At 42.6% G+C, this 26,899-nt stretch overlaps 1 protein-coding gene across 2 annotated transcripts in view; it reads right to left on the bottom strand.

Annotated features, from left to right (window-relative positions):
- Positions 1 to 971: 971 nt before the first annotated feature.
- The window catches only part of fntb (farnesyltransferase, CAAX box, subunit beta), a 76,475-nt gene continuing 50,547 nt past the window's right edge, over positions 972 to 26,899 (bottom strand). For both annotated transcript variants that reach the window (XM_078563186.1, XM_078563187.1), the window contains 4 exons: positions 10,621 to 10,753; positions 5,578 to 5,689; positions 4,313 to 4,427; positions 972 to 2,721 (listed from right to left, as the gene is read on the bottom strand). In XM_078563186.1, coding sequence (XP_078419312.1) covers positions 2,617 to 2,721; positions 4,313 to 4,427; positions 5,578 to 5,689; positions 10,621 to 10,753 — 465 coding nt within the window. In that variant the 3' untranslated portion in view covers positions 972 to 2,616. The remainder of the gene's footprint in view (positions 2,722 to 4,312; positions 4,428 to 5,577; positions 5,690 to 10,620; positions 10,754 to 26,899) is intronic.

The raw sequence follows: 26,899 nt of genomic DNA, 5'->3' as shown, positions 1-26,899 counted from the left end.
TTTCCCAACATTAATTTGATTCTGCTCCCAACTATACAAGATCTTCCTCATCCAGTAATATTAACGTCATCAAGCAGGCTAAGCAGACAATCAGATTGAACAATTTTCACAGACATAACCAGGAAATAAAACGTAGATTATTTTTCACTTTTTAACCATTTTACAGAAAGTGAAATAAAGATCAGGACTTAGACAGGGGATTAAAGTAGATCCTGAAATATCATAAACAAGCAAAAACAATTTTTGAAAACCTATGGCATTTATATCATTAGATATAAATTTGAGATTTTATCATTTTTCAGGGTCAGAGAGGTTGTTCAGCAGTAATTATGAACTTAGTGCACCGTTAAAAACCCAGTTACACTTCATTCAACAAGGCGTAACTTTTATCAAAGTTTTTTTTAAACAGCAAGAATGATCGTGTAAAAAAAAATCTGAAAAAAAATGCTGGACTGAACTCATGAAAGGTCATTGACTTGGTTTTTCTCTCCACGGATACTACCATATATATATGCATATATTCTGTTTTTATTTTGGATTTCTAGCACCCACAGTATTTTGGTTTTTATATTAATGTAAAAGCGGATGTTCATGTTAATTCAAGTGATTTCTAAGGATTTCCTCTGTAGGAACTACAAAGGCACAACCTGGAAGAGCTGTGTATCACTGAAAGCAGCTTCTGGATTTCCATGTTTTACACTGACAGCTTTGCTGTCATTACAACCACAAAATCCAGGCCAATCTTTGCACTAAGCAGAATGTTAACTTTTATTAACATACACCAGATAAGGGCAAGGTGTGAAAAGTTGCATATCTACAACATTTTCTAATACAGATGTTGCTGTTGTGCTAATGTGGTGCAAAGCTTTGTTTGTCTAGTTGCAGCTGATGTTATTTTAAGAGCTGGTTCACCCTCTGATTCAGATAGCAGGATATAAAGCTTTTATAAGCAAGATTAGAAATTCAAAACAAAGGCAATATTTTACTTTATTTTATTTTTAAACAGTCAAAAAGGTATAAAAATTGTACAGCTTTGTGCTGTAACACACAACTTCACACGAGTTTGGATAAAAGGCAGTCAAGGTCACAATGTCCTGGCAAATGCTTCCATTTAAATAAATCCATTTGCACCTTCACTTGTCATGTTACAACAGTGTCAATTTTGACCACTTTTCGTAAAAAACACACACATGGAACATGTTAATAACTGTTTACAACCTGGAGGAAGCTTAATTTCGATGGCAAGCAAACCAAACATGGCAATGCATTTATCATAATTTTCAGATAGAATTCAGAGAGCACTCACACATTTTTAAAATGGACTAACGTAATGGGGATAAAATCATCATTATGGCCATAGCTAAATACGAAGTTCAATATTTATACCTGCAATCAAACTGTTGAGAATAAGTTAACCGAAGAAGCCAAGAGGAAAAGTTTTAGCGCAGCAGTTAGTACACCCGTCTACTGTGGCTGCAGTAGGATCGGAATCACAGACAAAATGTAGCGAGGAGGCACCAAGTGAAGGTTAGGCACTTATCTGTTACCGTGACTTCACAAATAATCTATTGTGAAGAGAGGCAATTTCATTCAAGTGTACAAACACTGTCAACTGTAATTAGAAAAACATTATCCTCGCAATGCAAGATCTTTCCATAGGACAACAGAGCATGCTACATGCATACAGAAATGATTCTAGTCATGACCTGGCCATAATTGGAATGGTTTGTATGCCTGACTGACTGAGTCATTCAAGTTCCAGTAAACACAGTTACTTTGAAACTTGGACCGCCAATTGCAATTCTCAGAAACATTTGGATCTTCTATGTTTTGCAATGTGTGCGCGCAGAGTGGTGTGAACAGTGCTAGGTGACACAACCGTGCATTCAATAAGACTATATATCTAATCTTTGAACCGCAAATAGTCATGCACGTCTTTGTCATTAAACAGTGCCGAGGGCCCCTCTCAGCATAAAATAAAGGCAAAGTTTATAAAAAGTTACTATAGATTACTTTGCCTTCCCCAACATGATTTTCACATATGATAAAGGTCCTACGACTGATAATTTTCTCAATTAAACCCATTTTTTTTTAATGATGTTGTGGTTGGCAAAACATACAGCAAACTGTTCGACTCAAGTCATTCTACAGTTTGAGTTATTCAGTACGCAACACCATCCTTTTGAAAAAGGAAAGCGCAAAGAACTGTTCTGAAAAGCTGAAAATTAATCCAGACAAAATGGAATGCTTGAAAAGATTACTTTTATTGCAACTGTGATAAATTACTTCTGAAGCCAGTAAAAAGCATAGTGCTGTATTTGCACCAATCCTGTTCACTTGTCGGAGATTCAGTCATGGAACTAAGAACACTTACAGGTACCAGTCTCTGCTTCTGCAGCATTCAGGAGCAAGTTGCTGAACATAGACTGGACTATTCAGCCACAGTATAGGCAGTGCCGATGGCTTTTGGTTTTTTTTTGCTGTCGTAAGAAGCAAATAACTTGATACTGGTTCCTGCTTCATGTTGAATCATTTTACTTTGTAAACCACAATTCTCTGCACTCAGGTTACACAATTAGTACTTGGAAATTTAATTATTTTAAATGCATAATGAATTTAATTTGAATTATTCTTCATCTGTGGAACTGGCAGCTTGAGGAAATGCATAATAGCTTGTGCTACTTTCTCAGGACCAATGTTATATACAGGATGGATTGGTTCCTGTTGAAAGAAAAAAAATATATTTTACAATACATATTCCCACATCTATTCCATGGACGTAAATATAAATAAAACTGCAATAGAGACTTGATTGTAATTTCTTCTCTCAGAGAGCTGTTAATCTTTGGAATTCTCTTCCACAGACAGCAGTGGAGGCTGGGTCACTAAATATATTAAATATATTCAAGGCTGAGATAGACAGATTTTTGATTGACAAGGGAGTTAAGGGTTATGGGGAACAGACAGGAAAGTGGAGCTAAGGCCACAATCAGATCAGCCATGATCTTTTAGAATGACAAAACAGGTTTGATGGGCCAAGTGGCCTACTCCTGCACCTGTTTATTATAATCTTATGATTCCAAATATCTGTCATTGGGAAATTGCTAACAAGGAAACAAAACGTACAAATGCGGGTGGGGACAAGGGGTCAATCTCAATGGCCAAATGTTATGGACATCCTTTTCCTTCAAACAAATTGAAGTAACCACTTCTTAAATCTAAAAAAAATTGCATTTACAAACTCTTTTTATGACCTCACATCATCCCAAAGCACTTTTCAGCCATTTAGAAGTGAATTCACTGTCGCAATGCAAGAAACGCAGCACCCAATTTGCTCACAGCTAGCTCCCACAAACAGCAAAATGACCAGATAGCCTGTTTTTATGTGGTTGATTGAGGGATAAATATTGGCCAGGACATTGAGGATAAATTCCCTGCTCTTCTTTGAAACTGTGCCATGGGATCTTTTACTACTTCAGTCCCGCACTGGAAGGTAAGCCTCGATTTTTGTGCTCAAGCCCTAGACTGAATCCCCAAGCCACAATCTTCTCACTCAAGAGGTCAGGGTGCTACGAACTGAGCCACAGTTGACACTAAGCAAGATCTAAGGTCTAAGCAGCTTTAGAGAAAAGGACTAATCATTTCTTGTAAAATGTTGCAAATATTACAAAGCTTGTGATGGTGACCAGAACTCGCATTGGTTCAAATGAGAGCATCTACAAAGAAAATAAGTGGCTATCAATGAAGAGATTTGAACATGGCTGTCTGTTGTCAGAACTGGGATCTGTAGCCTAGCTTATTAAAAAAATTGTGGAGATGAAAGAAATTCTCAGCTGAACTATGTGAGAGTTATTGCTTTAAACGTATTAAGCATGGAGGGTTACAATGGAGGAATTCCTCAGATTTCTACAACCATATTGCTCAGCCGTTTGACTAGCATGCAAATTTTGCCTAACATATTTTCTCTTAATGAGTGTTAGTATCCATTGAAGATACAATACTATATACTGAATGGCTAACTGTATCAGGTGAAACAAAGTACAATTTAGGAAGATTCAATATACAGTAAAGGCTTGACAAACGTCAGTCAATGCTAACAATATAAAATCATCCTTATTCAAGGCAACACTAACAATTCAATACATCTACATCACAAATGTTATATTAAAAACAATGGATGGGAAAAATATTTTGAGTGTGATTGCTCACTATAACTTTCCAGCAACAATTATTGCATATTTCATGGCCATCCTTTCGGAGTTGGTTTCATTTACTTGCCCCACATTTCTTCTATGTGTCAAACATTGCTTACCAGTCGGTTGTTTACGTCACCCACAATAACTTCGTGCAGAAGTTCTCCACCACCGAAGTGCTGTGCCACCGAAAGCCCGCTTAGACAATAGCAGGTATGGTAAAAATCCCTTGACCTGTAGGGGGGGTCGGGTGGGGGGAAGACACATTTGATGAGGTTCAACACCATAGCATTAAAGTCCATGAAAGCTACTATGTCCAATGGCCCACATTCAATTTCTCTAGTTATTAAGTCTCCTGAGTCAAACCTATTGGGAGATCTGAGGTAATCACAGGTTAAATCGGAGAGGAGGCTCACTACACTCATGCACTTGGTTTTACTGTTAACGTTACAGCAAACTCGCTGGGGCAAAAACCTGCAACTCCTTCTCTAACACCACATGGACTGCAGTGGTTCACAAAGGCAGCTCACCACCACCTTCTCAAGGGCAGTTAGGGATGGGCAATAAATGCTGGCCTAGCCAATGACACCCTCATCCCATGACAGAATAAAAAAACTGCCAGAATACACCTGATATTAATCAACATCTGGAGATTGTATTTTTCTTTACAATCTGAATCTAATGAATGATAGAACTGGTTTGCTTTGCTGCAGGTTACTGCAGCATTATTCTAAACTGCAGTTATCCTGTTTCTGCAATTCGCCATCAAAACGAAATAGTTAATGTACCTCATACATCTTGGAAGCCAACAAGACCTGCAATCGGCCAAACTTGGTGAGCCTGAGCAGAATCCAAGAAAGTGTGTCTGTGTTCAACAGTGGATCCAATTAACAAGCACAGACATTAAAACATTGATGAAAAAAAGCTAGAAGGCTTTATGAAACAGAAAATAATTGGTCACAGTTCAGAAGCAATGCTGAGGAGCACCTAAAAGTTTGGGGGGCAATTTTAACACAGGACATCAGCGCACATCATTCTTGTCTCACAATGAACCAAGACAACCAGATCTTGTCTGGTAATTTTTGCTTACACTTCAGTAGCACAGTATGTCACAAAATTTTAAACATATCTCCTCTTCCACCAGCTAAGTTTTTCGGTTTCTTTCCATTCTTTCCAGTTTTTCGGGTCCCCTATGCTACAGTTCATTCCACAATCAAGCTGCCAAGTAGGCACTTCACATGCATCCTCTACAAGAGCCACTCATTAAGGATAGGCCTCCAATTAGTATTTTACTTGAACAGTCAGGTGCTGGTTAGTCCCACACATCAGCTATATCAAGCCAAGTGACAACATAATGTGCAACCAATATAAAATCATCACTCACTTTCCAGGTTTGTCAAGCAGTCCTCCAGTAGAATTCTGACAGCAGAGTAGGATGTACTCTTGTAGTGCTTCTTGATGGAACATCCAGTGCATCATACTGAGAGAATCTTTCCCTACAAAAACATTACAGCAGAGTAAAATTAGTACACATCTATCTGAAACAAGAGAAAAAAATAATCTGATAATTTATTCCCAAGGACAATTCGAGATTGGCACAAATACTGGCCTTGCCAGCGACACCCATATCCTATTTAAGAATTTTTTTAAAGTACCAAATGTTTTGAAATTAACAAACATTCTTGTGTCTACTGACATCAATGCCTTAACATCTATGTTAATTACAAGAAATGTGTAGCATTGTCTCTCTGGAATTAGGCTTGAATCCAGCCTTGAGCAACAGGATTTTTAAAAACTCTTTCACGGGATGTGGGCATTTTTTTATTACCCATCCCTAGTTGCCCTTGAGAAGGTGGTGGTGAGCTGCCTTCTTGAACCCTTGCAGTCTATGTGGTGCTGTTAAGGAGGGAGTTCCAGGGTGTTGACCCAGCGACAGTGAAGGAACAGCGATATATTTCCAAGTCAGGATCGTGTGTGGCTTGGAGGGGAACTTCCAGGTGGTGGTGTTCCCATGCATCTGCTGCCCTTGTCCTTCTAGGTGGTAGAGGTCATGGGTTTGGAAGGTGCTGTTGAAGGAATGAAAGGATGAAATGTTCCTCTTACTGAACCAAGTTTGTGCAGCTTGGGCCCAATTACGAATGGAAATAAGTGATAAACTGGAATGGAAATGTCAAATTGGTATCACAGGGAAAATTCAGAGATTAAAATTCAAGAAGGATCTTTGGATATCATATAAATACTGTGGCTGAAAGAGGAGGTCAGAAGCTGGGAATTCTTCAGAGAGTAATTCATTTCCTGACTCCCCAAAGCCTGTCCACCATCTATAAAGCACAAGTCAGGAGTGTGATGGAATACTCTCCATTTGCCTGGCTGAGTGCGGCTCCAACAACACTCAAGAAGCTCGACACAATCCAGGATAAAGCAACCCACTTGATTGGTACCCCATCCACCATCTTAAACATTCAATCCCTCCACCACCGATGCACAGTGGCAGCAGTGTGTACCATCAACAAGATGTAATTTACCAAGGCTCCTTCAATAGCACTTTCCAAACCTGCGATCACCATCACCAAGAAGGAAACGGGCAGCAGATGCATGGGAACACCACCACCTGCAAGTTCCCTCCAAGCCATATTCCATCCTGATTTGGAACTATATCACTGTTCCTTCACTGTTGCTGAACCAAAATCCTGGAACTTTCTTCCTGACAGCACTACACCATGTGGACTGTAGCGGTTCACCGCTACCTTCTCAAGGGCCATTAGGGATCAGCAACAAATGCTGTCCTAGCCAGCAACGCTCAAATCCCACAAAATAATAATAAAGTCCCCCTGCCACCTTCTGCGTTTGCAGCAAAACAGACCTGCCCCAGCTTCCTATCCTAGTCTGAAACTACATTCTGTCCTATTTTTGCTCAGGTCTGAGCTCATGTCCTCTCCAAGTTCACCCAAAAGACCAGCCTCCTGCTCCCCATCATTAATCTCCTCTTGAAAGTTCAGTGGCCTCCAAAATCCACGCCCACACTTCCTGCCACTCCATCTCGGAATCTTTCCGATCAGATGTCTACCTCTGCCACAGCACCAATGCAGCCCTCACCAAAATCACAAACAGCATCCTCTGTGATTGGGACTATGGTGTATTTTTCCTCCTCTTCCTATTGAACTGCTCTAGAGTCTTTGATAAGGTCAACAACACCATTCTCCTCCAAGGAAGCTCCTTTGACCAGCTTAGTGTGACGATCCTCACTTGGTTATACTTTTAGTTATTAAATTGTTGCCAGGGTTGTTGCCTAACCCAGTACTTCCAAATCTATTCTTGTTTCCTACATTTCTTCATCTACTTGCTTCACTTTGGCAATATCATCGATAGACATGATTTCAACATTCACATGTCTGCTCACAACACCCTCCTCTGCCCTCCTGTCATCTCTCTCAACCCCTTGGCAGTGTTTGTATTGTCAGCCTACTTGACCAATATCCAATCATGGATGAGCCGAAATTTCATCCAGTTGAAAGCTGTTAAGACCAATTTACTGGATGTTTACTGGGCTGGGTTACATAGGCACTGTGTGGCATTTCGGATGGAAGTCCGAGTTTTGCCACGTGCTATAGAGTTCCAACTCAGCAACGTGTATCTTTTGGCCCTGACTAATTTATGGGCAGGAAACCTTTCTGATTGACAGGATTGTTCAGTTGAGCAGGTAGCACTCTGGAGCAGGCCGCAGGACTAACTAGGTCTGATCCCATACCTTGGGTGTCTTTCATTGGGTGGGTGGGAGAAGCAGTGCTGTAAAAGGTGCTTAACTGGTCCCCATAGTGGTCCTCGCCTTACTTGAGCTGCCATGTTTCCCCAAAGTCCGCCCAGCCCTTGTTCTGCCCTGGTAAAACCCAGAAGTCAGTGGGTTGAAGGCAACTTAACGCCACCTGCCTCTCCACCCAAGCCCACATGATCACACATGTTAAAACTTCCCCCATGGTTGTTGGCTACCACTACCAGCTGTGTACCTAATACCATTGATTCCATCCATTTCCTCAGCCTGAATCAGAATGTTCCCTGCCTCAAAGCCCTATTATACCCTGAGCTGCATTCTCAATTTCAAATTCTCTCCATCACAATCACTGCTTACATCCACTTTCATAGCATGGAGTCCATGTGCTACTCAAACCTTCATTCTTGTTTCTGCCACTTCCAGACTTGACTATTCCAATGCCTTCCTAGTTAGTCTCCTATTCTCCACCCACCCTAAACTTAACTCGTGCAAAAATCCATTGCCCATATTCTGTCACAAATCAAGTCCCGTCGTCATTGACATTCACAAGGCCTGGTCGCCTAATGCCTGAAACTTCAAATTCTAATCGTTTTTTAAGCCCTTCATAACCTATGAACATGTGAATTAGGAGGAGTGAGGCCACTCAGCCCTTCGAGTCTGCTCCGCCATTCAATAAGATCATGGCTGATCAGATTACAACCTCAACTCCACACTCTCGCCTACCCCGATAACCTTTCACCCCCTTGCTTATCAAGAATCTATCTACCTCTGCCTTAAAGATATTCAAAGTCTGCTTCCACTGCCTTTTGAGGACGAGAGTTCCAAAGATTCACAACTCTCAGAGAAAAAATTTCTCCTCATCTCTGTCCTAATTGGGCGACCCCTTATTTTTAAACAGTAACCTCTAGTTCTAGATATTCCTACCAGAGGAAACATCCTTTCCACATCGACCCTGTCAGGACCCTTCAGGATCTTATGTTTCAATCAAGTCGCCTCTTACTCTTCTAAACTCCAGCAGACAGAAGCCTAGCCTGTCCAATCTTTCCTCGTAAGACTACCCGCCCACTCCAAGTATTAGTTTAGTAAACTTTCTCTGAACTGCTTCCAACGCATTTACATCCTTCCTTAAATAAGGAGACCAATACTGTACACAGTACTCCCGATGTGGTCTTGCCTTTGTCCTGTACAAATGAAGCATAATCTCCCTACTTTTGTATTCAATTCCCCTAGCATTAATGATAACATTCTATTAGTTTTCCTAATTACTTGTTGTACCTACATACTAGTATTTTGCAATTTATGTACTAGGACACCCAGATCGCTTTGAATCTCAGAACTCTGCAATCTCTCACCATTTAGATCATATGCTTCTTTTTTATTCTTCCTGCCAAAATAGACAATTTCACACTTTCCCACATTATACTCATTTGCCAGGTCTTTTTGCCCACTTCCTTAACCTATCTATATCCCATTGTAGCCTCCTTGAGTCCTCTTCACATCTTACTATCCTATGTATCTTGTGTTATAAGCAAACCTAGCAGCCATACCTTCAGGCCCTTCATGCAAGTTATTTATATAAGTTATAAAAAGTTGAGACCCCAGCACTGATCCCTGTGGCACACCACTTGATACATCTTGCCAACCAGAAAAAAGACCCATTTATGCCTACCCTGTTTCCTGTTTTCTATCAATGCCAATATGTTACACTATGAGTTTTTAGTTTTTGCAATAATCTTTGATGTGGCACCATATCAAATACCTTCTGCAATACAGTACATCCACCGGTTTCCCCTTTATCCATAGCACATGTTACCTCTTCAAAGAACTCCATTAAATGTGATTTCCTTGTCCTTTCTTGAGCCCAACAATTTCCTCAACCCCTAGGCCCACAACTCTTGTGCAGCACCCTCTCCCTTTGCACCTCCACTGATGCCTTCAATTTTTTTTGTTCTTTCATGCGATGTGGGTGTTGCTGGCTGGGCCAGCATTTACTGCCCATCCCTAATTGCCCCAGAGAAGGTGGTGGTGCGCTGCCTTCTTGAACCACTGGACTCCATGTGTTGTAGGAACACCCACAGTGCTGTTAGGAAGGGATTGCCCAAATCCCATTCTCTGGAATTATCACCCGAAACCCTCCACCTTCAACCCCACCCCTACCCCTCCACAAGCCTCTTTTAGCTTGCCATTCATTTTTTCTCTTATACCTCTGTGAAATGCCTTGGGAATTTTTTAAATATTATAGGTGCTACATAAATAAAAGCTATTTGTTGTTTCACTTAGTCTTAGCAGTAAAGTACTGACAAATTTGTGTTCAGTTCACCACACGACTTCCAGCAAATATCAAATTTTGGATTTGACTCAAGTTTGAGGTTAACTCTGGACCAAAAAATATGCTAACACCATGATAAAATCAATGCTAGAAACATGATAAAACTACTGTTGCTCCAAATCATTTATACGTAATGCACACAAAAAAAATTACAGCATGTTCGCTCTGTAATTTCAACAGATAAAGCCCACATTCTTTTGACTGGTGTTTTTGAAACCCAATATCTGCCCATTGGTCTTTTAGTCAATTTGAACAGTAATTGCAGTATGTGGAAGTGTGCCCATGATAATTAGTGTGCATCATCGTTTACCAGACGCTTTTACACTCACCGTCTACATGTAGTGCACGGTGCAGAAGAGGTAAGAGTCCAGCTTGCCAAAATGAGTAACACCCATCCACCAACTTGTTGCACCGACCTTGAAATCCACCTTCAAACCGCATTTGCCGACTTGTCACCCAGCGCTGTATAAAACAGAAAGTCAATGTGTAGAATATCAAGGTACCACCGTTCTCATCAAATCATTAGCTTTGCCTGAAGTTCATGATTTTAAACAGATCCCCATTTACTCAATATTGAGTTGGCAGCCCATTTATCATCATTCAACACAGATTTTATAGGCACATGTACACCTATGTTTCAGTTAGAACCCTCCTCAGCTCCCTATACAAGAGCAAAGTAATCATTCCTTTTCACAATGCTAAGAAAAAGAACCGCATTTGTTGTAAAATTATTTCATTTTCGTTATACTGAAGTGACTAATTTTCAACCTACCCGGCTACCCACCCTCTCACAAAAATAACACAAAACTACTGCATACGTTAACAGCTCCTGTTTATTATTATCTGCAAACGCCTGGACATTAGGAGCTCGATTTTAGCTTTGTGATGTGCTGGGAGCAGGAAGAGGAAACTCTTTCGAGTTATCAACAGTCACAGATTGCAACTCTTTCGAGTACAATCACAGTTCTTGGTTTCCGGGAGTGGGACATGAACCCACAACCCTCTGATTCAAAGGCAAGGGTGCTATGAACTGAGCCACAGCTGACACCTCAGAGCAGGAAGAGGAAGGGGAAGGATACAATAGCGCGCAGGGAGTAAGGGCAGTGTGTCAGTCAGTGGTGTTTTAACTCAGCCACTGCAATAATATATTATTTCCAGATTTTCAGACCAATCAGGTTGACCAGGCACAATGACAACACACTGGCCAGGATTTTGCCCTCGTCAGGCGGACACAGTGGGGGCAAGTGGGAACGGTCGGGAAGCCACGTGCGATAATGATTTCATGCTGGTGGGCCAGTTAAGGCCCACCCAGTGTAAATCGGGCGCCGCAGTGCTGCCTGTGTGGGGGTGGGGAGGGGGAGAAAGAGGGCAAGTGCGCAAGTTCACGCGTGCGCACAGGAAAAGCTCCTCGAGGCACAGAGCTGCCTCAGGGAGATAAAGATTTATAAAATTAAAAATAAAGAATTTTAAAATGTTAAAAAGCATGTCCCCTCATGTGACTGTCACATGAGCAGGGACATGTTAATGAAATGTTAAAATTTTTATTTAATTTTTAATAGCTGTTGGAAACCTCATCCCGCCCGTGGATGAGGTTTCCTAAAACATCCAAAGGCCGCTTGGCCTTTTCGCCCGCCCGCCAATCGTTAAGGTTAGACAGGCAGCGAAAAATTAAGTTCTACTATAACTTTAATGGCCTTAATAGGCCTGTTAATTGTCAGCAGGCACGTTGCCAACTCCCACGCACACCTGCCGACTGAAATATGAGTGAGCGATGACATTGGGACACTTGGCCGACGTCATCGCGCATCATTTTACGCTCATTCAGGTTGGGCGCGCGCCCGCCCGATGAATGAAAAATTGTGGCCCATGATTAGATTGCAACTCAGTACTTAAAGGGAAACCATGAAATTTGAGGGATTCTGGAGTTGGGAGCTGGACACAAAGAAGTGACAGAATGGAGTGCACACATTCCAAAGTTGCTCCCCAGATGTGATGTTGCAGGTCATAAGGGCCCACTGGGAAATACTGTTTCCTATTGATGGGAGTAAGAAGCCTGCCAGCGAAACCAAGAAGGTAGTGGAGGAGGTCAGCAAGTAGGAGTGTGGTGCCACATGCCAGGATTCAATGTCATAAGCAGTTTAATGATCTCAACAGGCAAGTAAGGCGAGGACAGTGGCACATATTGACTACTGATGCGTGTATCACGCCAACCTCTTCACTCTGCCTTCTCAAACCTACTCCAGCACACACCACTCATTACACCCACTTATCCTGCAGGTGTATCTATTGTAGACAGATTTTTGGTCTCAGGGAATCAGAGGATATGGGAAGCAGGCGGGAAAGTGAAGCTGAGACCCAAGATCAGCCATGATCCTATTGAATGGTGAAGCAGGCTCAAAGGGCCAGGTGGTCCACTGTTCCTATTTCTTACGTTATTGTGCACTCTCTCACATCTCCATCTGTCCATCCACCACTGGCGTTCACCCTCATCTTTACGCAAAGCCACACCTTTCTCTCATAGTCACCCTCAACAAATGCTCACCGTCCATTCTACACAAGCCATACAATCATTCACAGGTCTCTCCTTTCCCAGCCCCTTCCTTACAGCAGAAGGCAGCACAGAACACTCGGAAAAGGCAGAGACCTGGAGGTGGCTCTTTAGACAACTCATAGCTCCAGAGTCTCAGCATGCTTTGCCAGCTACCTGGGAGCAGAATTAAATATCAGACAGCCACATGGCATACAGTGCTCATTCATGTTGACTTGATGTCAGCAGTGAGTAAAATATGATCATTTGCATAATGATCACTTAAAACGTTCGAAATTTGGCAGTTCTAATCATGTCTTTAGTTTCCCACAGGGACTTCAGCCATCTTCTGAAGGAGGATGATGATGACTCCTCAGAGGTGGTCACTGACTCTGAAGGCTGCACCGTTGCAAAGCTAATACAGACCATGTACCAGCTCAGATACACTCACTTCGGTGGGCCCTGGTGACTCACACATCACAAGTGAACAAAATCAGGCATCACAAGTGAGCAATGATTGCACAATGTTCAGCAACATTCGTGACTCCTCAGACACTGAAGCAGTCCATTCCCAAATGCAACAAGACCTGGACAATATCCAGGCTTGGGCTGACAAATGGCAAGTAACATTCACTCCGCACAAGTGCCAGGCAATGACCATCTCCAACAAGAGAGAATCTAACCATCGCCCCTTGATGTTCAATGGCATTAGCATCACCGAATCCCGCACTAACGTCCTGGGGGTTACCATTGACCAGGAATTGAACTGGACTAGCCATATAAATACTGTGGCTACAAAAGCAGGTCAGAGCCTAGGAATCCTATGAAGCATAACTCACCTCCTGATTCCCCAAAGCCTGTCCACCATCTACAAGGCACAAGTCAAGAGTGATGGAATACTCTCCACTTGCCTGGATGAGTGCAGATTCAACAACACTCAAGAAGCTGGACACCATCCAGGACAAAGCAGCCCTCTTGATTGGCAACATATCCACAAACATTAACTCCACTGACACACAGCAGCAGCGGTGTACACCATCTACAAGATGCACTGCAGGAATTCACCAAGGCGCCTTAGACAGCACCTTCCAAACCCACGACCACTACCATCTAGAAGGACAAGGGCAGCAGATACATGGGAACACCACCACCTGGAAGTTCCCCTCCAAGTCACTCACCATCCTGACTTGGAAATATATCGCTGTTCCTTCACTGTCGCTGGGTCAAAATCCTGGGACTCCCTTCCTAACAGCACTGTGGGTGTACCTACACCATATGGACTGCAGCGGTTCAAGAAGGCAGCTCACCACCACCTTCTCAAGGGCAACTAGGGGTGGGCAATAAATGCTAGCCCAACCAGTGATGGCCACATGACCTGAATGAATTTTTAAAAAAGACACGGAGAGGGACAGCAGTAGTAAGCCTGCTTCGGAGTCAGCACGATTCTCCAAGCTCTGCTCAGCTGGACACAGATGCTGAACTCTGGGGGCCATAAACAAAGAGGATACATCTGGAGAAGAATATGCAGTGTAAAAGCAGGCTTTAGGAACATAGAACTTAGGTGCAGGAGTAGGCCATTCAGCCCCTTGAGCCTACTCTGTCATTCAATAAGATCTTGGCTGACCTGATTGCGGTCTCAACTCCACTTTTCCTGTCTGCCCCACAATAACCTTTGACCCCCTTTTTGATTAAAAAAAAAATCTAATTCAAGCCTGGAGTAAACTCAATGACTCAGCCTCCATTGCTTTCTGAGGAAGAGAATTCCACAGACTAACAATGGCTTTCCAGCCTCTCTGTGCACACACTGGTGGGAGACCAGTGGAGTCTGTCTCAAGCACATGAGGCATGATGTCGAAAGCCTTTGTGGTGATATCTTCATTCACGGAAAGAGTGGCCTCCTGCACAGAATATCAAATGGGGCAATCAAATGAGCACAAGCAGACCCGTACCAATGGCTTTCACACTAGGAAACCCTAGCCTTGGCTGTTCATCGCCTCACTGATCCGGAACAAAGGGTTCTCCAGCTTATGGCTGTCGAGGAAATGTATGTGGGCCTTGAGAGGGATGATGGTGAAAGTGGACATCGAAGTGGGGATTTGGCTCAAAGCTTTTGCACTTCTCAATTATTTTCCCCACTTCAGTCGAAGTACCACATGCTGCCTCATGCCCCGATAGCCAAATCTGCCCCTACAAAAGGTGCAGGTGCCATAGACCCTGGTGGGCTTCAAAAACCCTGAGGATGTCGACCAATAGTAACTCAGCAGTTCAAGGAGGAATCTGAGCAGCCTGCCTCTACCTCTGCTGAAGCCACAGAGGTTGCATCATGCAGGCAGAGGAAGAGTTGGTAGTTGCACAGCCTATGCATATGAATGTGTTACACAATATTAGAATGTTGAGTTTCTGTTCAATTTTTGAGCCACATGAAAAGTACCTGTATTTCAGTCCACCACTTTCCCATGTTACCCATTTTTTGGTTGCTCCCTGGAACGCGTGATGAATGGCACGATATCAAGTGACGTCAGGGGAGGTGTTGGCTGTGAAATGGATGTTTGGTTGTTTGCAGGGTTGCTTTGGGTTGGGGGTGGAGGGGGGAAAGTAGCTTTTACATGTCATTCTCAGATGGGTGGACTGGTAGAACCCGAGTGAATGTCATAATAATACAGGACATCCTAGCCAACAGTGTGCCCATTGCTGGTGTCTTGGTAACATCACTCTCAGTCTCCTCCTTAGAACTGTCTGAAGTAGTTCTGTACTCTGCACCTTATTCCTCTTGTTGGTCCAAACCTCGCTACAGTGTAATGTCGTGCAGCATTAGTATGCCACAACCATTCGGGAGACATTGCGTATTGAAGGGAGCCTCCAGGCATGTCCAGGACCTGAAGAGCATTTTCAACATGCTGATGGCTTGCTTAATGACCTGGTTGTCATATGGCTTTGATTATATTGCTCCTGGCTCTCATGGGTTGGGATCCTCATAGATGTCATCAGCTGTGTTTTAAGTGGGTATCCCTCAACTCAAAGCAGCCAAGTCTGCTTCAAGATACGAAGAGATTAGGGAGTGTGGAGTGCCACAAGAAATAAAGCATCATGGCAGGTGCCTGGGAATCTTGTACACACATGCATAAATATCTTTTTAATAGTTGCATGCCAGCTGCATGTTGATGGTGTGGAAGCCATTGCAGTTGATGAATACTCCTTGGTGATCTCGGGATACCTTAATTGCCAGATTCGTGTAGTTGTTGATGCCATGCACCTGTGAAAAGCCTGCCAGAGTCACAAACCAAAGTGCCTGCTCACTCTGTTATCATTTATGACAAACTTTACCTGCCCTGGCAAACAAGTCATCAGTCACCTTATCTTATGCAGTTGTAGGCCTCTGGCAGAAGGAGCCCAAGGGAAAGAAGTCGTTGAGGGTGGCAGCCACTGGTAAAGCATTGCCACCAAGGCCATTTGGCAGCAGGTCTTTTTCCAGCAGACCCTGGCCATCCTTAGACACTGCTGTCAAGGAAGTTTATTCTCTGTCTGTACACCCTGTGTTGTTGGTACAGCCTCCTGAGACCTGCACCTCTCTGGTAATGCCCTCTACCGTATAGAGTGGCACGTCTGTGAGGAGCAGACTGCTGCTGGTGCTCTTCCTGCTGTTGGTTATCTTAGTCCTCATCTCAGGTCCAAACCAAAACAGCTCATGCTGATCTAACAGATCAAACCTCCAAAGTAGAGATTAGACGTACAAACCTTTGAATTTGTGAAAGTAACCACTCAGTACAGGTTCTCTGAGCAAAGCATTTTACACAATCAGCTAAGAAATCTGCTGTGAAGTTTCACTGCTTATTGGCATATTTCCCTTTCATATCTTCAGCCACCTCAATTGGCACTATGTTCTCACCTTGCTTTCACTGGCAAGTTCCAGGAGACCCCTGCACCCACATTAAGATTCAAAAGCTATGTTAATATTGCTTTAATTTAATTAACATATTAAAATTGACTACCCACTTCTCCTGATGGGTGTTGCTCACATGCAACTGACTGCACTGTAGTTAACTGCAGAAATCGCTGCAATAGGAATTGGCTAGCTGACATGTTCAATTTCTGCACTTTTAACTCCCCACCTGTTCCCAGGACACACGCAAGTTAAAATCCATCCCTATTTACCTCAACTTTACTGGTGTGCAGGGCAATTTAAGTTAACTTCATGATAATTTTTTGTATCTGTAATTCTACGTGGCTCTCCTTTCCTTTATTATCCTAACTGCAGATATCAACAAACACATTGCATTCTTAATCAACAGCAGCAACTTAAATTTAACCTAACCAAATTACAGCCAACGGGCTGAATTTCACAGGCCACCCATGGGTGGGCCCGCAAATTAGGTCGTCGCTCCACGTGGTGTACCTGCCACCTACCTGCCTGCCTGCGCCACAGCTTGACGAGCGGTGGGAGGAGCGTCTGGTGGGTTGCCTCCCGTGGCCCAATTGAGGCCCTTAAGTGGGCAATTAATGTCCAATTAAGTGCCCCATCCCACTTCCACTCTGATTAAAAGGGCAACGGGAGAGGTTGGCGCTCAATGTGCAGTCCGACAAGTTTAACCCTGTGGGTGGCTGGCCCGTTAAAGAGGGGAGGAGGTGCCTCTTGCTGGGCCCCCGTTTCCAATTGGAGGCCCCCCCGTCCCCTCCCAGTTTTGCCTCCCTGGACATACCTGAATGTCCAGGTCCATCGTTGAATGCCACCTCCTTGGCCTGACCACCCAGCACTGACCACCATGCCTACTGGTGGTGCCAGTGTTCACATTTGCTGGCCTGCAGTTGGTCAGCAGCTCTATAAGGCTGGCTGTCCTCCTGGAGGTGGATGGAAGTCCAGCCTCATGCTAATTAAAAGGGCCGTTGTCTGAAAATTTGAAGCGTGGCTAAAACAGAAGTGGGCTCACCCCCGGCATGGGGTGTGGGGAACCTGCTTTCAACATATAACCCAGCCCAACAAAATTCACAGGTCTGGAGGGATTGCGTCACTCATTAAAAGGCCAAGAACAGATAACAGAGGCATGATCACATATATATAAAAATTCATTGGAGGAGGGAATAGTATCAGAGGACTGGAAGACAGCTAATGCTATTCCTATACTTAAAAGGAAGCTAGAACAAGTCCAGGCAGCTACATACCAGTTAGTATAATATTCGTGATAGGAAAGATAAGGGATGTTTTCTCAAAGGTTTAACAGAAATACATCCAGAAGCTAAAAAATATCTAACAAAGACTAAAGGTATGGATTTCAAAAGGAATGCTCATGCTTGGTCAACCTTCTTAAATTCTTTGATGAACTAGGAGAGAAAATAGACAAGGCTAATGCAATAGATGCAATATATTTGGATTTTCAATAGGCATTCCACAAAATACCACTTAGAAAGGCTCAAGAATAATGTCAAAGCATATGAAGTCAGGGGACAAGTAATAAAATGGCTGAAGTTGCCTACAAACAGAAAACTGTGAGCAAGGGTTAGAATCAGAGACACAAAGAGGTTGTTCGGCCCATCGAGTCCATGCCAGCACTCTGTTGAGCAATCCAGACCCATTCTCCCGCTCGATTCCCGTAGCCCTGTAAGTTTAGTTCCCTCAGGTGCCCATCCAATTTCTTTTTGAAATCACTCACCACTTTCACCATCCCTGTAGGAAGCAAGCTCCAGGTTATTACCACTTGCTGCGTAAAAAAGTTCTTCCTCACATCCCCCTGCATTTTTTATCCAAAACTTTAAATCTGTTTCCCCTAGTCTTTGTACCATCGGCTAATGGGAAGTTTCTTGTCTACACTACCTAAACCTGCATAATCTTGTACACCTCTATCATATCTCCCCTCAATCTCCTTTGCTTCAAGGATTACAAACCCAGCTTCTCCAACCTAACTATGCAACTAAAATCCCTCATCCCTGGAACCATTTTGGTAAATCTCCTCTGCATCCTCTTAAGGACCCTCACATCCTTCCTAAAGACCAGAATTGGACGCAATACCCCAGTTGTGGCCTTAACCAGAGCTTTATAAAGGTTCAGCATAACTTCTCTGCTTTTGTACTCAATACCTCTATTTATGAAACCCAGGATCCCATATGTTTTGCTAACTGCTTTCCCAATGACTTGCCACCTTCAAAGATCTATGCACCTGAACCCCCAGGTCCGTCTTTCCCTTCACTCTTTAAAACTGTGCCACTTAATTATATATTGCCCCTTCCTATCCCTTCTGCCAAAATGCATCACCTCACACTTCTCTGTATTAAATTCCATCTGCCACTTGAATGCCCATTCTGCTACCCTCTTTTTGTCCTGTTGCAATCGATTGTCATCATCCTCACTTGTCTGCCAAACATCCAGGTTCGGTATCATTGGGAAATTTTGAAATTTTATTCTGTATTCAAATATCCAAGTCATTTACATATATCAAAAAAGCAGTGGTCCTAGCACTGACCCTTGGGGAACATCAACATCTACTGTCCTCCAGTATGAAAAATAACCAATTACCACAACTCGCTGTGTTCTGTCCTTAAGCCAATTTTTATCCAAGCTCTCACTGACCCTCCTATTCAATGAGCCTCAGTTGTGTTAATCAGCCATTTTATGTGGTACTGTGTCAAAATCCACATAGACAACACCCACTGCGTTCCCTTCAAACTTCCCTGTTACTTCATCAAAAAATTCAGTTGTACTACTCAAACACAGCCTGTCATTTACAAATGCGTACTGGCTTTCCGTAACTAACTCAAACCGCTTCAAATGCCTCTTGATTTTTTTCCCCTGATTATTGTTTCTAAAACCTTACCCACCACCGACGTTCAACTGACAAGCCTGTAGTTACTAGGAATGTCCTTACACATTTTCTTCAGTAAGTGTGTCACATTTGCCACTCCCTTGAATCCTCTGGCACCTGCCCCCAGGTTAAGGGTAGCTATTTAAATCGGAAAATTGAGAGGTTTAGAGAATATAAACTCGCTGAATTGGCAAATGAATTTCAATACCATAAAGTGTGAGGTGGTGCATTTTGGTAGGAAAAATAAGGATGCCCATACTGTTTGGATTGTAAGTGTCCAAAGGAGGCAGAGGAGCAAAGGACCTAGGGGTAAAGATACACCAATCACTGAAATTCATGATGCAGGTTAATAAGACCATGGAAAATGAACAAAAAAAACAAAACACTGGGGTTCATTTCTAGACAGAGAATTGAAATGCAGAGAGGTTGTGTACTTGTATAGAAGCTTGGTTAGACCGCACTGGGGTGCCACGCAGAGTTCTGGTCCCATATTACATAAAGGACAGAGGCACTGGAAAAGGTGCAAAAATGATTTACGAGATGGTACCAGAGCTGAAAAGTTATGGCCATCAAGAAATTACATTCATCAGGAAAATTTGAACATGCTGGGGCTCTTTTCCCTAGAAAGGAGAAGGCCAAGAGGTGACTGAGAGAGGTCTTTATTGATTATAAAAGGATCCGATGGAAGGCCATAACCCATTTTGCTGAAGCTGCCTATTTCACCTATTGCATTGCACTGAAAGAAACCATATCGGTTCCCCACCAACTTCGCCTTCAATTTCAGTTGGCAAAACACGAGAACAGCAATGAGTATATGAAAGAATTCACCTGGCAGCATTGTGCACATTCTGTGAATGACAGAGCTTCCTCATGTTTCAAAACCTCAAACCTAGTATCCCATACTCCTCCAATGTCTGGCTACAGAGTCCCAGCACACTGACAGACTCAAGAATCTATCTACTGTCAGAGCAGAAGATTTTCTCAATTGTATTCATTTCAATTGTAATTTATAGCTTGCCAATATTTTGAGATTAAGAATGCCATTTCTGACTTTCTGGATAGCTGTGTTTCTCTATGTGGGGGAAGGTGAAAAATACACAAAGCTGTCTAATGTGTAAGTACCCACTTCAAAAGGAATATCTGACTATTTGTGCACATTGCTTGATACAAACTCAACTCAGAAGACAAAACCAACAAAGGTTATTCACGGGGCCATGAATCATTTATTCTTCCATCTATGACCTTTGGCCACTGACTTATGAGAAACAGGGGAAGGAGTAGGCCATACGACCCCTCAAGCTTGCTTCATCATTCAGTAATACCATGGCTGATCTTCAACCTCAAATTCATTGTCCTGCTCTATCCCCATATCCCTGGATTCCCTCAGTGCTCAAGAATCTATCAATTCCAAAGATTCACAACATTGACTGAAGAAATTTCTAATTTCCCTAAATGGCTGACTACTTTTCAAGAGCCTATGACACATAGATTAAACTCTCCAGCCAGAGTAAACAACCTCTCAGCATCTACTCTGTCAAACCCTCTAAGAGTTTTACACATTTCAATGAGATCACCTCTCATTTTTCAAAACTCCAGGAAATATAGGTCCATTCTACTCAATCTCTCCTCATGGATGAATCTAGTAAATCTATTGCACCCCCTCTAAGGAAATAGGTCTCCTTAGGTGGAGATTGAAACTGTATATAGTACTCCAGGTCTAGTCTTACCAAAGCCTTATAAAATTGCAGCAAAACTTCCTGGCTCTTATACTCCAACCCCCTTGCAATAAAGGCTAACATACCATTTATCTTCCTAACTGCTTGCTGTACCTGCATGTGAACTTTGTTTTTCATGTACAAGGGTACCCAAATCTCTCTGCATACTGACATTCACTTATCTCTCACCTTTACTTTTCCCGCAATTTACTCCATCTGCCACCTTTTCTCCTCTCACTTAAGCTGCCTATCCTTTTGCAGCATGTCTGAATTCTTCTCACAGCTTAGCTTTCCCATCTAGCTTTGCATCATCAGCAAATTGTATACGTTACACTCGGTCTCCTCATCTAAGTCATTGATGTAGCGGAGGCCCAAGTACTAATCCTCTTTGGTTACAATCTGCCAACACAAAAATGACTTGTTTATGGCCCCTGGTGACCTTGAACGCAAGACTGTTGCAATATGGCTGTGTTATCTTAAGTATGCGCAAGGTCTGGGATCCAAAAGGCCACATTGGCTACCCATGGAAAGCTGACTTCTAGTGCCTTGGGATGTTTTTCTATATTAAAATTGCTGTATAAATTCAAGTTTTTTGTTGTTGAGGCTGTTCAGTGCTGCACTCAAGAAACTTTTCAGAGTGCATTATAGCTTTTTTTAATTAGGAATTCTTTCTTGGCTTCTTTAATTGTATGAGCTTGGATTGAAGGGAGAAGTACTGGGAATGGAGTCTTTGGAGCCAAGTTCCCTTTCACTGTATCACCAAATCAACTAGAGGCTGAACAGAGAACTCTGTAGCTTGCCCTTCTCACACAAAAGCTTTTCATCGAAAACTTTGCATGGTCCAATTGTGAATCAGTGCTGTAGTAAAATGATATTGGATTCTTGACTTTTGCTCTGGAAGGGACATTGGGATTAAGTCAATTATTGCAATCCAGTTAATTCCACCGTTTGTTAAACCTAGTTGCTGTTAATCTTAGCTTTTAGTAAACTCAAATCTCCATTTTCAGTCCAAGTCTTATGGCCTGTCAGTGGTATTTTCCATCCGTTGTCAAGGTCAGCAGTGTATGGTGGTCTTCCGTACTTTTTCCAAGGAACACTTCGTTTCCCGAGATTATCCAAGATTATTGGTTGCATTGGGTCACAGTTTGGTTGGGGAGTGGGGGCTAAGTAAATGGAAATTGGCTTTTAAGTTCCGCATGAGGGAAAAAAACTGGAAAAGAAGCCTAGTTATAAACAGCCGCCTAAGACCTTATGAGCTGGCTAGCAACGTAACTAAGGATCTCTGAGCTGATTGCTGCGAGCATAGTCACCAATAGAACTCAGAAGAAACAAGGGAGCAAGTCATTACTGGATCACAGATAATACATCGCCAGAGAATCATAAGGAACCTGGCAAACATCCCAAAACTGCAGCCCAAAGCATGTGAAGCTCCTAGCTCGTCAACAGAGGACAGAATATGCCTGCCAAGGCTCAGTGAGCAGAATTCTCACGTCTGAGTCAGGAGGTTCCAGGTTCAAGTCCCACTCCAGGATTTGCGCACAAAGCTCAATGCTGACACTTTAGTGCAGTACTGAGAGAGTGCTGCACTGCTGGAGGTGCCATCTTTTGGATGAGGCCTTGTCTGCCTTCTCAGGTGGACATAAAAGATCCCATGCCACGATATCAAAAAATTGGGTGGGGGGGGGGGGTGGTGGGTGGTTATCCCCAGTGTCCTGGCCAATATTTATCCCTCAATCAATATCACAAAAACAGATTATCTGGTCATCATTGTGGGTACTTGCTGTATGCAAACTGACTGCTGCTTTTCCTACATTACAACACTTACAACTGCACTTCAAAAGAACCTACTTAGCTATAAACCTCTAAGGTTGAGAGAGGTGCTATATAAATGCAAGTCTTTCTTTTTCTTTCAATAGATTATTTTTTTTTTTAAAAGGTAGTCATTACTGTTTTGGAGGTAACTGTGGCAACTAATTTGCACATAAGGTCCCACAGATACCAAATGAGAGAAATCAGATATCTATTTTGGTGCTATTGTTTGAGCAATTAATTTTTGGCGAGGACACCTGACGAACACCCCTGCCTTCTTCGAACACTGCCACAACACCAATGTCCACTTAAACAGGAAGATTGATCAAGAAAATGGACTCGCAAAAATACAGTACTCTCACCAGGTCGTCTCAACCTAAATTATGCGCTCAAGCCCCGGAATGGACTTTGAATTCACAGCCTCCTGAAATCAAGGCACAGAATCTTCTCAGACAGAAGGGATAAAGTAAGGGTTTAGCTAATCACAGGCCAAGTAAGTGGAGAAAGGGTCAAATTAGATCCTTCAGCCAGGGGAAAGGGACACCTTTCCCTAACTTGACCCCTCAACTAACTCCGTTAACCTGGGGTGAAGACCTGGCGCTCCACTATTTGGGTGACAAGTTCCTAATAGACACAGACTGCCCAGAAAAACTGGAGGGAAACGACATGATCCTGGTGGATGGTTGGCGATCTTTGCATCCCACAAAGAAAGAATTCGCTTTCTACGCAAGTCACTGAAGTCGCGCTGCAAGGTAAACTATTTCTTATTACAGAAGTCCTACTTAACAGTACACTCTGGTCAATAAGCATCCCAGTTCATTCTTCAATTACCCTTCAACTCTCTCGAGGTAATTCCACCCACCACCCCCCCCAACACAAGATTGCCGAAAAGCAGGGGCTCTACATTGTGGTGGGAGGCAGCCAGGATGGCATATAAAGGAGGATGCATCATGAGCGTTACCTCTGCCAAATTGTATGCACAAATCCAGAGGAATTTGATACAAAATATAAAAGGTATGGAACAGAGAGCTTCGAAAAGAGAAGCGGTTACATTTTTGGTTCCTTTCTAACCTTGTTAATCAAGGTTATTTTGGCTCTGGTGACTGTGTGGGTGAGCCCCAACTCCCCATACCTTTGACAGCGTCTATCCTCGCCTTGCCAGCTAGTTAGGCTTTCAGTAATGTGCCTGGGAAGCAAGCAGCAAACTCTGTTTGGTAATTGCTTTAAGCTGCTGAATTTACTCTGTGCCTCTAAGATCTCACTCCGGGTTTCGAAAGTAGTAGGACATCACATCAGACCTAGTTTTAAGTTAAAAGCATCAAGTGAATTTATTTTACAAAAGATGAATAAGCAAATAAGTAATCACATCATACAATCAAACTGATAGTAGACATTCTTGCACCAACTCCCTTGAATGATGAAAAAGAATCTTTACTCTAAAAACTAAGCTAATTCTTTGTATGTAGAGTTTGAAATGATCGTCTGGTTTTATTTAATTTCTCCACTATAGGAGTCCTACTAATCTAAAATTTTCCTTCGAAATTTCAATAATTTCTTATCTCCTTCTCAGATTTATAAACCGGACCCACCATCTTTTGTATTCCCGACTAAAGAACTACCAGGATGTCCTGGCCTTTGAATATCCTCCCATTTAAAATTAGAAAGGAGCTGTCAATCTTTTATTGATGGAACCAAATCACACAAAGTTGTTAAAGTTTGAATTAATCTCTTTTCCATCCTTTGTAAATCAACATATTCTGCAACATTGTAAAATAAGATTAGTTCAGGAATGCAAACCGCAGTTGGTTTTTAAGGTGCTTACGTATACAGTACAACTAGATTTACATGTACAGCCAAGTAAATGAAAACAAAGATATCTCATTTGTGTCATGGAGGAACGCAAAGGCCCATTACCAGTTGGTGGGATTCTCCAGTCACACTAGGGCCAAATACTGCAAACAGGTGAAAGGTGGAGAAGCTCCAACTTGCACCCTATGGTGGCAATTGCAAAATCAGAAATATTGCATTACTCAAGCAAATTGAGAACCTCACCACTCTGATCAGCAGAGAATTTTTAACCGTTGCACGTTGAAGTCACAGTGCATGTAACAAGGAACTACAGGACACCTGTCCACCCCATTCCCACACACCCGCCTCTCCTACCCCCAGAAAACGCACAAAATCATTCAATATCCTAATCTCAGGACAGTGAATATCAAATGAGAAGTAACAATCTGAGAAAACAGTCGGCCTGACAGCTACTGTGCAGGATTTTCTAAAACCCTACTCTCTGAACTTGGATCTCTCCTCAGAGCTCCATATTTTCCTTTCCCTTAAATATTAATCCGTTCTTCCCATAAATGATGCCGAAGTCTCTGCCTTAACTACTCCCTCGTAGGTAAAGTCTTCCACGTTTCAAGCCATTGCGTTGACAAATTGGTGCAAACTTCTCTCTGTGCAGTCAGACCTTGATGTTCCAACACCAAACCAACATTTGAGGAAGTCTTCCTCAGTCACTATCAATATCCCTAATCAATTTAAAAGTCTGTACAAAATCTCTTCTTGCTCGTTGCAGCTCCAATGGAAATGGGAAACAGTATCTCACTCCTTTCCTCCCTTACCTGATATTATCCTGGGGTGAATAAACACTATACTCTCTGTGGCTTTCACCCGCTTTATAAAAGGGTGCGCAAAACTGCACTATACTCCAACTGTGGCCTAATTTGACAAATTTGACACAACCCCATTACTTTTGCAGTCTCTATCACTATTTATAAAGTATACCTGCACCTTCCACTGGTATTATGACAAATTAAATCTCACCCAGCTCAACACTAGTGTTATCTCTGAACTCAACATTTCCTCCAGAACCCAGTAGTACTTTACGGGCTCAGCAGAAGCCCCAATGGCGCCCCCACTGCCCACCCACCCAGAAGTCTACCTCTACTCCTTCTGTGAAAAAAACCTAGGGGACCTGGAAACAAGACGTAGGCCAGTGGTTAATGGAAAAAGAATAGCAAGGGGTTTGGAGTCAGATACTCAACACAATTCTGCAGCAAAATGCAATGAGGCCAACTCAAGATTATACAACACATGCATGATGTCCCAAGCGAACGCCACAAATTTCACACTTCTGTTTCTGGATCACAGTTGGTTCTGCAGCCAGAAGGATTGAGAGGGTTATGAGCCATTTCCCATGGAACATAGAAAGACCATAAAAGGTAACCACTTCAGTAATTCTAAGGAATGAAATCTAGTACCTGTTGAGCCTACCCTCTAGAGAGGCAAACACAAAGGCTAACCAGCTTTAGCTACTAGCTGCAAGGAGCTGAAATCTCTCTGAGGTGGGCATAACCATGCACTACCAAGTGCAACATATCTCACACCAAATCAGTGCTGTTCAGCCCCTGTTTTGAGTTGAGGATATGAAAAAACAGTCTGGGCTCGCTCTTGAAGGCTTAGTCACCTTAATCTGACACTCCCCAACACCCAACTAACTACCTATTAGAAGGACAATGCAGATCCTGCATCTTTACCCAGATTAACTTGTTACTAAGAACTAACTACTTTGATCATAAATTTAACAAATTTATATGCAGAAGTAGATTCTTGAAAACTCTTTTTTACAAAAAGCACCAACAGTAAACATGTAGTTTATTAAACACTTATTTAGTCAGTAAACATTTAATTGCCAACTGCAGCAAACTGTAACCTCCTAGCCTGGTGCCAAGGCCTCAGTATCAGTCATGTTATTCTATTTGTTACT

The sequence above is a fragment of the Cetorhinus maximus genome, chromosome 18 (assembly GCF_964194155.1).
Source record: "Cetorhinus maximus chromosome 18, sCetMax3.hap1.1, whole genome shotgun sequence".
Taxonomy (NCBI): domain Eukaryota; kingdom Metazoa; phylum Chordata; class Chondrichthyes; order Lamniformes; family Cetorhinidae; genus Cetorhinus; species Cetorhinus maximus.
This window is presented reverse-complemented; position numbering and strand designations above follow the sequence as displayed.